The sequence below is a fragment of the Primulina tabacum genome, chromosome 18, assembly GCF_025594145.1.
Source record: "Primulina tabacum isolate GXHZ01 chromosome 18, ASM2559414v2, whole genome shotgun sequence".
Lineage (NCBI taxonomy): Eukaryota > Viridiplantae > Streptophyta > Magnoliopsida > Lamiales > Gesneriaceae > Primulina > Primulina tabacum.
In genome coordinates this window covers 16864873-16877414 of record NC_134567.1, presented here as the reverse complement: position 1 = coordinate 16877414, position 12542 = coordinate 16864873, and the positions used below count along the sequence as shown (strand labels likewise).

General features: G+C 35.5%; 1 protein-coding gene and 1 long non-coding RNA gene across 2 annotated transcripts; both read left to right on the top strand.

Annotated features, from left to right (window-relative positions):
- Nucleotides 1-1480: 1480 nt before the first annotated feature.
- LOC142532162 (uncharacterized) lies at nucleotides 1481-3657 on the top strand. The gene is made up of 5 exons (XM_075638423.1): nucleotides 1481-1597; nucleotides 1664-1771; nucleotides 1853-1916; nucleotides 2008-2106; nucleotides 3398-3657. The coding sequence occupies exons 2-5, from the start codon at nucleotides 1704-1706 to the stop codon at nucleotides 3494-3496; spliced, it is 330 nt and encodes a 109-aa protein (XP_075494538.1). The 5' UTR covers nucleotides 1481-1597; nucleotides 1664-1703; the 3' UTR covers nucleotides 3497-3657.
- Nucleotides 3658-7454: 3797 nt separating this feature from the next.
- Nucleotides 7455-11011, top strand: LOC142533472 (uncharacterized). Its single transcript, XR_012816762.1, has 2 exons — nucleotides 7455-7816; nucleotides 10569-11011. It is a non-coding gene; the product is annotated as an uncharacterized LOC142533472 (long non-coding RNA).
- The last annotated feature ends 1531 nt before the right edge of the window (nucleotides 11012-12542 follow it).

Here is a 12542-nt window from a genome sequence, read left to right as displayed (position 1 = left end):
CAAAAACATGGTTGCTGAAGATGAGGAAGTTGATAGATCTGTGCTTTGGCGTAAAGCTCGAGAAGACAAATCTGGCAACATAACATGTTCGGAGACATCAGAAGTAGCTGAAAAAATTGTAAATGTTTAGTTTTATTCAATCGCCATATTGCCTAGATAAATAACACTGTAGTTTGTGAATTGATTTGTCATGTCTCCAATTGTAGGATGAATTGTTGGAAAAGAAAGGCAAAGGAGAGTTCAAATCTTCTGGAATGAATGACGTGTTAACCGCTGCCTTAGGAAGCCAAAAACACTATGGAAGGGTTCGAGATGTGCGAGGTTTCGTAAAACCACAAGTATACTTTAAAACTCCAAGAAAGAAGAGAGAAACAGTCTCAAAAGCTGTGATTGAAAATGTAAAAGCACAATCGGAGGAGACTAAAAGTTTGAAAGCTGAATTGGAAAAGCTGAGGTCTCAACTTGCTGCTGTGATTCCATTAATCAATGTTCGATCTTCTGAGACTGTAGCATCAAAGAAGTTCTCAGGAGTGAAAGACTCAAAATTGTCAGATGATGTGGAAGAAGTTTATGATTGCGGCACTTCAAATACGAAAGTTGTATGTCTCTGAATTTAATGTAAATTAAATTCTATTCACCTCCATATAAAAATATATCATGTCCTTTTGTTCTTGAAAGGGGAAAAAATGTCACCTGGCTGTAAAAGAACGCAAAAACGTGGTGGCTTATGGCACAATAATATCAGAAGGAGGTCCAAATGTTATGATTCACCATGTTCCACTTGGGGAAGAGAACTTCAAGGTATCTATTGATGTTGTCTTAGATGAAAAAGCACAGCTTCCGATCCCAATTAAGTTTGGACCAACAATTATCAATGATGCTGTTAGAGTCATTGTTGGTTCGCCTAAAGAGTTGGTTATTTTTCCAACGACAAAGGTACTTTAGGTTTTCATTTGACTTTGTGTTTGCAATTGTCAGATATGTTGCTCGAACAATGTTTTATTTTAAAATACTTGTATAAATAATATTTTAAATTGTAGAGGAAGGGGAAACCTCAATCATTTGCGCTTGCGGATGTTCCTGGTCAGCGCGACAAGTTCAAAGAAATTGAAAAAACATTACTCATGTCGTGCAAGTATATCTACTCTCATGTTGTTAGATTGTTGAATGAATCGGATACCATATACATTGAGTTTGAGGACGCTATGTTTGGACATCCTAAAAGCATACGGTTGCTAAGAGAAGATATCTTACGCTTTATGGAGATGAGAGAGATAGGTGTCAGACAAATTTTAGTTTACAGGGGACATATATAATGTCTAACTTACAATATTTGTTCATTTATATAATTTTTTTTGTGGTACTTGTTCATATTTTGAAAATTTTCTAAACGATATATTTTTGCATCTATATCTTGTAGTCACCTCTACAAATATTTGAAGGAAAAAGACAAGGCTGTTTATTTTTTGTTTGTGGATCCCGGTAATATACCTACATGCCTGATTGGCACAGATGGCCGTGACTTATAACAACATATTGATGACCAGTTGGAAGCAGTGTGTAGAGATAGCATCTGCCTCATCCCATACAACACTGGGTAAGATTTTAGTTATTTATAGATTTCTACTTTATGATAGTCAATGATGTAATTTCATTTTTTCAGGTACCATTGGATCTTGACTATCGTCAACGAAGATAAGAATATGATATATTTATTGGATTCTACGTCTAACAGGAACCGAGATGATACATGGAAAACTATTGTGAAAAAGTAGGTAGTAGCTTATGTTGATTTTGAATACATTAACATATAAATATGCAAAAAAATAACTTCTTACTTTTTAAAATGTAGTGGGGTGAAGATGTACAATGCCTCGAAGGGTATTTCTAAAGGGCCAGGTTTTAAAATATTGATGGTATGTATCGTACTTATTTATGAATACATGAATTGATAGTGGTTATTAATTAGATTGTGATTGTTGCATTAACATTTCAATTCCATTATAGGGTAATCTAAAACAAAGTGGTTATGTTGAATGTGGATATTGTGTGATGAGGTACATGAAAGAGATAGTCGATTGCGATGATCCACAGTTGGAGAAGATGGTGAGTTTCTTCTTGGGATAAATTTGTTGATTGATTGAGATGAATTGTTGCCATTAAGATATATTTTATTGTTGAGATAATGTGTTGCCATTGGGATATATTTTATTGTTGATATAATTGCTTGAGATGAATTGTTGTCATTGTGATATATTTTATATTAGTGATATTTTAGCTGAACACAGTAACTTGTTTGCCTTTGGATTCTGCAGATTTTATATTAGTGAAATATGGATTTTGTATCAGATTTTGGCAGTACCGTAGCTGCTAAAATTCAGATTTTGTATGTTGGATTCTGCAGTGTGAATAACCACTGATAATAGTGAATAACCACTGATGTTAGCCGAGTCAGAAACCATAGGCTCTTCAATGAAAAGTTTCATGAATTGGTAGCCGATTCAAAAACCATATCATCTTGAATAACCACTGATATTAGTGAATTGGGTCTAGTAATTGAAAAGTTTCATGAATTGGTAACTCTTGAAAACTATACAGATCCCCATGATTCTTCAAATCTGTACCATTGCATAATATTGCTTTTACCTATCTTCTTCGTTCATTTTCCTTTGTTGTATCTACAGAGAGTTCTTAAATGCTTTAATTAAGTTCCCCGTTCTTTTAGTTTGTAGTTCCAGTAATACAAATTGAGATACAAAACTGTTATGGAATTGTTAACTTGGTGAACTTAGCAATGAAAAGTCCACTCGTAAACGAAGTTGATGGATCAAAACGCAGTGTCTTTGGTATTCTTGCAAGGCTAACCCTTTGCATCTTCTATCTCTACCAATTCTGTAAAAACGGTTTTCCTTCTTGCATAGCTTTATATCCAAGTTGTCATCTTCATGTCGTCACTGCCTTCGTTAACTTGTAACCGAGAACTAGAAATGCATATTTTGTGATTTTTGGACTTTTCTGCCGAGAAATGGTACATTCACATTAACCAAAAACAACTCAAAACAGAAATTCTAGACATTTTTTGGTTATGTGATTTTTGGACTTTTCTGTCCAAGCATCTGTGTTTTCAGTCGAGAACTGGTACAATCAGATTTTCCTTTGAGTCGATTCTTGGTTTATATGCTTCATTAATTGGTTTCTCAGTTTTGTGAAGTTCTCACACACGGCTGTTAGCATATCTGTAATTTTTTGTCATTATATCTCCATTGTTTTTTTATTTAAATGCCAACATATATGTAATATGTTCAGATTCCATCAATTTAAATACTTTTTAAATATATATCTGTCAATTTTTATTTAAAATAGAAGAATCTAATGTATTTTCTTTTTTCAATTTCAGTTTGCAGGATGCATCAAGAACCAATTTTACAACCAATCTCAATATGATGAGGTCAGAAGTGAATGGAGTGAATCTGTCTACTACTATGTAGGTGCTTAAATGTATGGTGTATGTTGGGATAAATATTTTGTTTGTCATTGTGGATTTTTGGATATACTTTTGGTTTTGTGGATATATTTTTGGGTTATTTGTGGATTGATGAATATGTAATTGTGGATTCGTGGATATTCATCATTTTTAGATGGATAATTTATGAATTTAATTATATTAGTGTATTAAGTCATATATTGCGAAGTCTTTTTTTAACAATTACTTCATTAAAATAAAAAATAATGAAGTGTAACAGATAAATTACTTCGTTGTTATTTGCAAATTGTTAAGTAACATAATATTAAATACTTCGTCAATAAGAAATCAGACGAAGTGATAGAATTAATTTACTTCACCATTGTTCTGTAAAAAAACAAAGTTGTTTTGCGCAATTACTTCACCAAAATACAAATTATTGAAGTCTTTCGAACCACTTACTTCGTCACTAAATGTAAATTGTGAAGTAACATAATATAAAGTATTTCAACAAATAGGATAAATACTGAAGTTATAGATTATATTTACTTCAACAAATAGAATAAATTTGGAAGTTGTTTGCGTCTATTACTTCACCAAAATACATAACTACGAAGTTTTTCAGATGAATTACTTCGTCACTCAATGTAAATTGTGAAGTAAAATATTATAAACTACTTCGCTAAATAATAACTAAGACGAAGTTATATATATTCTATTACTTCACTATTTACAAAAATCGATGAAGTAAAACACATTTCTTACTTCGGCACCGGTCCAATTCTGGACCGGTTTTCCTTCGAAAAGCGGCCAAAGACTTCAGTAATTTCAATCATACAACTTCGGTTATCATGCGAAGTAAAAGGTACATCTATTACTTCACGTCCATATTGTAAAAGGCCTAAAACTCCTTCTTGCTTGAAAATTTGCGGAAAATTAAAAATTTTCTTTTTAAAAGAACTTAAATGGCCTCATTCATAAAATCACTGGTGAATCAAGTTCAATATTTCAAAATATTGCAGCGGAAGAAAATAAAGTTTGCCAAAAATCACAATTTAAAAAATATCCAACGACTGATAAAATGTTTGCGGAATAAAATAACAACTGCTGCTCTGAGGTCCTCGGGTGCCACTACTGCCGACCCAAGCTGGCTCACTGGTCCCCGCCCTCGGCCCTGGCCTCATCAGTACCTACAACAATCAAGTCTGGTGAGCCTAAAGACTTAGCATGCATATATCGCAGGTAACGAGAAAAATCTAATTTAAAATATGCATGTGATAACATATCCTGTCCTGAGGCATGCTGAAAATAATCTGCGCTGAGCAATTATAATACGTGCATAACTGAACTGAAAATCACTGTAAAAAAAATGTTTGCTCCTTGGAGCCTGTACTGAAATAACTGATAAAATTTTCTGTTGGGATTATGTTTTACGGCTGTGGCCCCTGCACTAAACTGAACTGATCGGTAACTGGCTACCGGGGAGGCTGAAACTGAACTGAGCTGGCCGGTCACTGGCGACCGGATAGTACCATACTGAACTGATCGGTCACTGGAGACCATATAAAATAACACTCCCACATAGTGAATGAACCACAAGCCATATCGCATAAATCTAAAAAATAATCATTTTCTGTTTTCATGCACGTAATATAATTAACTGACGTAATGGAAAATCCTGTAATTTTACCAACTGGATTGGATTGGATCATCCCCAGGTTCGCTGCAACCTAACTGTGCTATGAAAAATATGCAATAGCTTAAACTTGACCAACTATGCAATTTAGTTCAAAAGATGCGACTATGACGCCTAATGACTTCGCATTTAATCATGACTCCGAGCCAACCTGAACCGACACCGAACCGACGTATAGTCATGATAAAATACGCTGAAAATTCATAAAATAATGCCCCTAAAATGATAGGGTCGAAATCTAGGTGGAATGGAGGCCAAAACACGAAACGCTCTTTCGAGAGTCAATTTGGCACATCGCACCGTAAATTCTCGTACGACCTCAAAAATGATCCAAATGACAAACGGTTGAAAACATGACCTTCCCAACTCAATGAGGCACTGTCCAGTCCAAGGCCATGGGCTAAAAGCCAACCAAGAACTTGAACAAGCCACCGAACCGACACAGCAACTTGCAGTAATTTTCCAGCAACTGTACAATCGTGTAACTTGTGTTGTTTTCGAGACTACCGGCCATTGGGGCATGAACCACCGACCAGAAACTCTTACCAACATCCCAAGGAATGATTTGAACCATGGCTAAGGGCCCTAGGCCAGCCACAATCCGTATCACACCATAACTCAACCGAAGCGTCCAACCGAGAGCCAACGTGCATGCGTGTTTAGTGTTTTGCTTAGATCGATATCTTGCGTCGTTCCAGTGGCCATTTGATTTACCATGGCACGATCTAGACATCTAGGAGAATGATATGAACTGTGGCTAAGGGCCATAGGCCAAACAAGATCCATACCAAGCAACAAAAGAAACGAAACCATATGCTGAAAAATGGAAGGGGCCGAATGGGGAAAGGGGCTGTTCTTGTTGATTTGACTAAAACCGATGCACCATGGACCAAGCCACCAAAAGGGCGACTTAGTCACGTCTTAGACATGCTAGGGGAGTGATCCAACCATGGCTAAGAGCCCTTAGGGCAGCCAAGATCAGATCCAACCCCTTGACATAAAAACTGAAATTTTCGAACACAAATGGTGTTGCTGTCATTTCTTGCTTTCCAGCGAGCATGGGCTGAAACCGATGGACAAATGTGGTCCTAATGCATCCTATTACATGTATATAAGTCGCCTTGGGAGCCTGGAGTCGAACCAATCACCTGAAACTCACAAACCAAGAAAAACGTGAAGCTTGCCAAGAAATATCAAAAATTCTGCATGTGTTGTTTTCAAAAGTTTTGACATGGATCTCGATTTTTGCTTGAATAAACATGATCATGTACTGAAAAATAAATGATAATATGACTTGATTGAGGTTTGAAAGAAATCTAGACATGCCTGGTTATCGTTTCGAAAGAAAACGAACGAAACGACGACGACGCGGCACGGAGGAGGTGGAGCGCTTCTCTTGTTCTTTCTAGTTCTCGATTTTTCTCCCTTTCTCCCTAGCTATTATTCACGTTTTTTCTACTGAAAAGGGGTCTGATTTCGATGGGGAGGGATTGTGATGGAGTGGTTATGAGGGGTGAGGAGGATGGTGCAAGATATAAGGATCATATCAAGACCAAGTCTTCATGCATTTGAATTTTGAATTTTGAATTGCTATCAAATTCTTGGGTGATTCTAGAGTATAGTGGCCGATTATTAGCTTGTTTTCTAGTCTAGGATATGTCCATTAATTAATTAAATTTTGCTCCCAAAAATCCTAGAATTATCCTACAACTTACATGCAAAGAAATGGTCAAAAGGTTGATGAGTTGGCAATTGAGTTGCCTAGCAACTATGGGGCCGAAATTATGCTAATAAAATGAGTGGGAAGTGTTGGTTATCTAGTCAACTAATAATCCTTGAAAGCCTTACTAATCCTTTAAATAATTTAGTGAGCTAACCCCTTAATTAAATAACTTAAATGAGTTCATTTCTTAATCACCTCAAATAATTAAATTAAATCCTCAAACCTCCCTTTTTAACTTAAATGAACTTACTTCCTAGCTAAATTAACTTCTGGAAGTATTTCTCCAATCTTAAATTCTATCTCAAAACTCCAACTCCGGTCCGGCCTCACTGAAATAACTGAAATGCTAAAAAAATCAAACTACTGAACTGAAATAATAAATAATTAACTTCAAACAAATGCATTTAAAATAATTATGCAATGTAATCAATTAAATTTAAAAATCTAGAATTATGCATGGCTTATACGTAAACTGATTTACGGGTTCTACACATATACTTCGGCAATTAACTACCTTATTACTTCATTGAATACGCGAAGTAAAAATCGATTTTTCTTCTAGTGAAATTTTATAGATGCTGAGTTCATAACAGGTCCTCACAAGGGTACCAGATTCTTTCTACATAGAATGCCCTTGAAAAGTGAAGATAATTCTGGATTACCATTTGAGTTGACACGTTGACGGTTTCCCATAAGGCTTAGTTTTGCTCTGACAATAAACAAAGCACAAGGTCAAACAATCCCAAATATAGGCATATTTTTGCGTAACCATGTGTTCAGCCTTGGTCTGCTATATGTGGCACTTTCAAGAGGAATCTCACAAAATTCTACAAAAATTCTGGTAAAAGATGGGAATTTAGAGCGTCAAGCTGGAGTATTCACAAGAAACGTGGTTTTCAAAGACGTATTGCTACCTAATAGAGAATAATTAATTGTGAGTAAGTCAACTCTCTTTATTCTATTTTTTTAAAAAAAACATTATGTACAAATAATTACAATAATCGTTAATTACATGTTACATGTGGGGACCCGGACGCTAATAATGTTCTTAATCCTCATTAGGACAATTTAATCAATGATAATAAACAGGGTCTAAATTTTTTTTTTAAATACAAAGCGGAAACGTTATGTAAATCAATCTGAATTACATATTAAATACAAACATACAAATCCTGTATTGTCTACAATAATTCACTAGATTCAACTACATATCAGTACTGACTCCTAATTTACTTCTGAGCCCGGATCTCCACGCTATCTAGTCCAGCCTCGTTCTCTTCTTTACCCTGATCCTGTCCCACCTGTTGTCATGCACACATACAAACAAGACAACAGCCGGATAACTCCGGTGATAATTATATTCCCATTATAAATCATGTATACATGTCTTTCATATAAGCAATATAAAAGCATGAATTAAACATTCATAACATGTATCAAAATCAGAACATGAATCAAATATTCATCACATGTATTATAATCCTAAACATGAATCAATATCAAGAATAAATTATATTCTAAACATATATCATCATCAGGAACATAATTCCATATCAAGCAATGAATCACTCTCCGTGATTCTTAGACTCAGACTCGACTCAGTCCTAATCTAGGGATCCCGATCGGAATAAGAACATACACCCACCTACACTCCCGATCGGGGTGGTGGCATGTTCTTATTCACGGACTTTGGCTCTTTCCATATCGAACACCAGTAATAGAAGAAACTCCAATTCTATCCACTCCGATATAGCCAAACGTCCGGTGTCTTGACCTAACCGTCACAGACTTTGGCATTTTCACCAATATCCTATCCTGTGACAATGTGCAATGTGCCGGTGACGATTCCATCACTATCCGGCACTACTGTCACAAGATTACTCATTCACAGTTAGGCGTATCCGCTTAATGACTCAGTACATAAATCAATAAATCAAAGGTATCAACCTCATACAATTGCAAACATCGATGCAATAAAGTAAAGTATGTGATTTTGGGAAACTCAAGTCAATCGGACTCGAGTTGTGCAATCCCACATCAACATAAATTTATACCTTTGTCTTCGCGGTCTGACGAAGTCGAAGTCTCGAAGTCAAATCTGTCCATATCAATCTGAAATACAATATCGCATAGGCACAATCTCAATATGCAACTCAATTCAAAATCTATTCTGATCAATACTCAAATCAAACATAATTTGATCAATATCAAATCAAGATACAATCTAATCCATATCGACGATATCACGATATAATTGAAATCACTATTGAATCTGATCAATATCAATTTACTGATGTTTCGACGGTATAACAATACAGTCTCGATATCCCCGTCAATCTCAACATCACAGATATAATACCAGAACTCATCATCCGTATCAGTACAACTCAAAATCTGAATAACAATACAACTCTGATATCGAATCTCAATCAAATCAACTCCAAAAATCATAACAAATACATACACAGTCTGTTCTTCAATCTGACTTCAATTATACAATGTCTATTATATCAGAAACACCATATATGATTCCTATTCAATTCTGACAATACCATAATTTCAAATCATATCTAAACGTAACAAAACTTACGTCCAGTTATAGCCTGCGTTGATAGGAACTCAGTATTGAAGTCGGATTCAAAATCTGACGGACGGATTTCTCGTAAATCTCAATTTCCCACGCCGAAGCAACTTGAAGCATTTTTCCTCGTAAGATCTCGGCTGCTGAATGAAGATTTGCATGTATATATATATATATACATCTCGTGCATGTAAGGCAAGAGGCTAATCCTTCAACCTGCACGACTCGCGCATATGCGCGACATCACTCGGCGCATATGCGCGAGACAATATGTCTCGGCGCGTTTGACTCACGGCAGCTCGCGCATATGCGCGCCCCATCGTCGCGCATATGCGCGAGACCTACTCTCTCGTGCAATGCAACTCGCGCATATGCGCGCCTCCATCCGGCGCATATGCGCCAACTTCACTGGACATTTCGTGCATGTGCGCGGCTCACGTCGCGCATGTGCTCGCAACTCTCTGGCTACCTCGCGCATGTGCGCGGCTCACGTCGCGCATGTGCGCGCAATGTTCTGTTCCAGCCCCTTGGCTACTGGACACCTCGCGCATATGCGCGCCCTCAAGCCGCGCATATGCGGGGGGTCTTCTGTCAAACCCGCGCATGTGTGCGCACCAGATCGCGCATGTGCGCGGATGGCATCTCCCTCGCACATATTTCGCGTCTTTTCTCGTCTTTCTCGGTCTGATTCATTCCGTCTATAATCACATCAATTAATCACTAAATCATTTCAAATTAATCTCAGATTACAGTAAATAAAATCTCGGGCATTACGTTACATGTTTCAACATTAGAATTTGGGGGATGCTAATAAATTCAATTATCTATGTTCAACCACATTCATCTATATGTGACACCATTTATTATGTACATGTTTTTATCTATGCCCATGATTATCTATTTCTTATCATCTATCTTATCACGCAACACGAATAACCATTTTTGGCATTGCTACTATACTTTTTATATTTATTGAATCAAATTTAAACAGTACTTGGGTAGTGCCTAATGGATAAACATATTATTTATGATTATTTGATTGTTGGCTTAAGTTGAATTTCTTTGCTGATTATGAATTGCCTTTTTGTTTTGTTTTCCTCAAAAGCTGAAGGATACTGGTTGCAAGTAAAGTATTTGTATAAATGACATACTCATCAATGGATCAGATCTACTCGCCCCCATCTTCATCTTGTTTGTTTTTAACGGTGAATTAGTTTATGACCTATCATTTATTATGTTGCATTATATTTATGGTCTTATGTTGCATTATATTAATGGTCATATCATATTCGTCTGTTCGTTTTGATCTTGCAGGTGAGATAATATATTTATTACGAGCTTCAAGATCTTATGATCTAAAATCTCACATATTCTCAACAGATTTAATAAATCATTATATTAGGGCTTCTTAGACATAGTTTTATTATAATCATTACAGACAAAATTTACATTTTGGTTGATAAATATTAAACTCAAATGTTTCAAGATCTAGCAGAGTCCTGATGTCAAAATCTGAACTTTTATATGCCAGATGAGCATATTTACTTATCTGACATATTTGAATATTGCTGCATATATATTTAAATATGAAGATTCATCCATGAAGAATGCATATGATGGAGGCATTAATCCAACAAATAATGTCCATCAATAGCCAAAGCCACAGGTTTTTAACATTCTTTGTATTACAGTAATAAACTCTACCTTAGCATGTATTTACAAATTTATTATTTTCATTGTTCTATCTACTTAATTTGTTTATTTCTATTTAAACTTAAGCAAAACATATTATGTGTATTCGGACCATGATTTAATTGTAACAAAGTTAATTTTATAATTGTTTGTCAAAACTTTACATTATGCCATTATTGCTACAATTTGTATTCTTCCTCTTTGTCAATTCATCTACTGACAATAGTTCGGTTTTTTTGGAATATAAAAGGAGTTTTCCAATTTCTACTTTATTTGTCATGTATTTCGCGAGATCCTTGCAGTAGTTTACATTTTGCTCTGTCATATCGATTTTTTAAGCATGCTTTAATAGATTGTTCTATTTAATTTGTATGTTTATGTTGTACTATGGTATGATTCGATAAAATTAATATTTTCTTATTACGCTTGACCAAAGGGTTTATCCTCATATGTTGTCACATATTTAAATACTATTTAGCTTCAATGTCTTCTCCTTCTTGCATCCCTTACGAATCAACTTTTTCTTCCATGGTATTCACAGCCCATGGCTTAACCTTGGCGGCCGGTACAAGCACTGGCCATGTTGTATTCTATGATGTTCGTGGAAAGCCACAGCCAATAACTGGTATTCATGCATATGGGAGTTCTGAGGTATTTCTCATTTTATAAAACATGTTTGAACTTTTTCTTATTTGCATATATGTTTAGTACCTTTATGTATGCATTGACTAAATTAACCATCATCATGTTGTGTTAGGAGCAGTCGCTAAAATGGCTATGGCCTATATTGAAAGCTGGAGGTTGGAAAAGGATTGATCTAATGTTGACTGTATATCTGGGCAGGTCTGAGGAGATCTATCATGTTACTGTTATGCCATGTTATGCCAAAAATTTGAGGCTTCTCGTGATGATTTTGTGTTCCAATTGGACTCCGATGGTGAAAGAATTGCAGAAATTGATTCTGTATTGGCTACCATTTTAGATTTAATTATGGCTTGCTTTTGGTTGTTTCATTATGATTTCTTCCTTCTATCTACTCTATATGTTCACTGAAAATTTATTGTTTCGTTGTTACAGTTGGGATATGTTAATTTGACAGATTTATTTAAGATTTTGAATTCATTGTCTTTCATGAATATATTCATGATACAAAATATTTCGGTGTCATGGTGTTGTAATGTCATGAATGTTTAATATATTATGCTCACTTATTCATGACACACGCGATGCGTGTGCCTCGGTGGCTAGTGTTTATATAAGTAAGTTGTGGAATATATGTTATACGAATTTAACTATTGCTGGGATTATTGGATCGACCAAAATATAGAGACATCATGTCAAAATTTTTATAAACCATCAAATTAGTGTCCATTGGTTAGATTGTTCC

What these genes read in the sequence shown, in the direction of transcription:
- LOC142532162 (XM_075638423.1), top strand. Translation starts at nt 1,704, where the DNA reads ATGATATATTTATTGGATTCTACGTCTAACAGGAACCGAGATGATACA. An exon ending in CAGGTTTTAAAATATTGATG is followed by an intron (nt 1,917 to 2,007) that starts GTATGTATCGTA and finishes ATTCCATTATAG; the next exon opens with GGTAATCTAAAACAAAGTGG. An exon ending in ATCCACAGTTGGAGAAGATG is followed by an intron (nt 2,107 to 3,397) that starts GTGAGTTTCTTC and finishes TTTCAATTTCAG; the next exon opens with TTTGCAGGATGCATCAAGAA.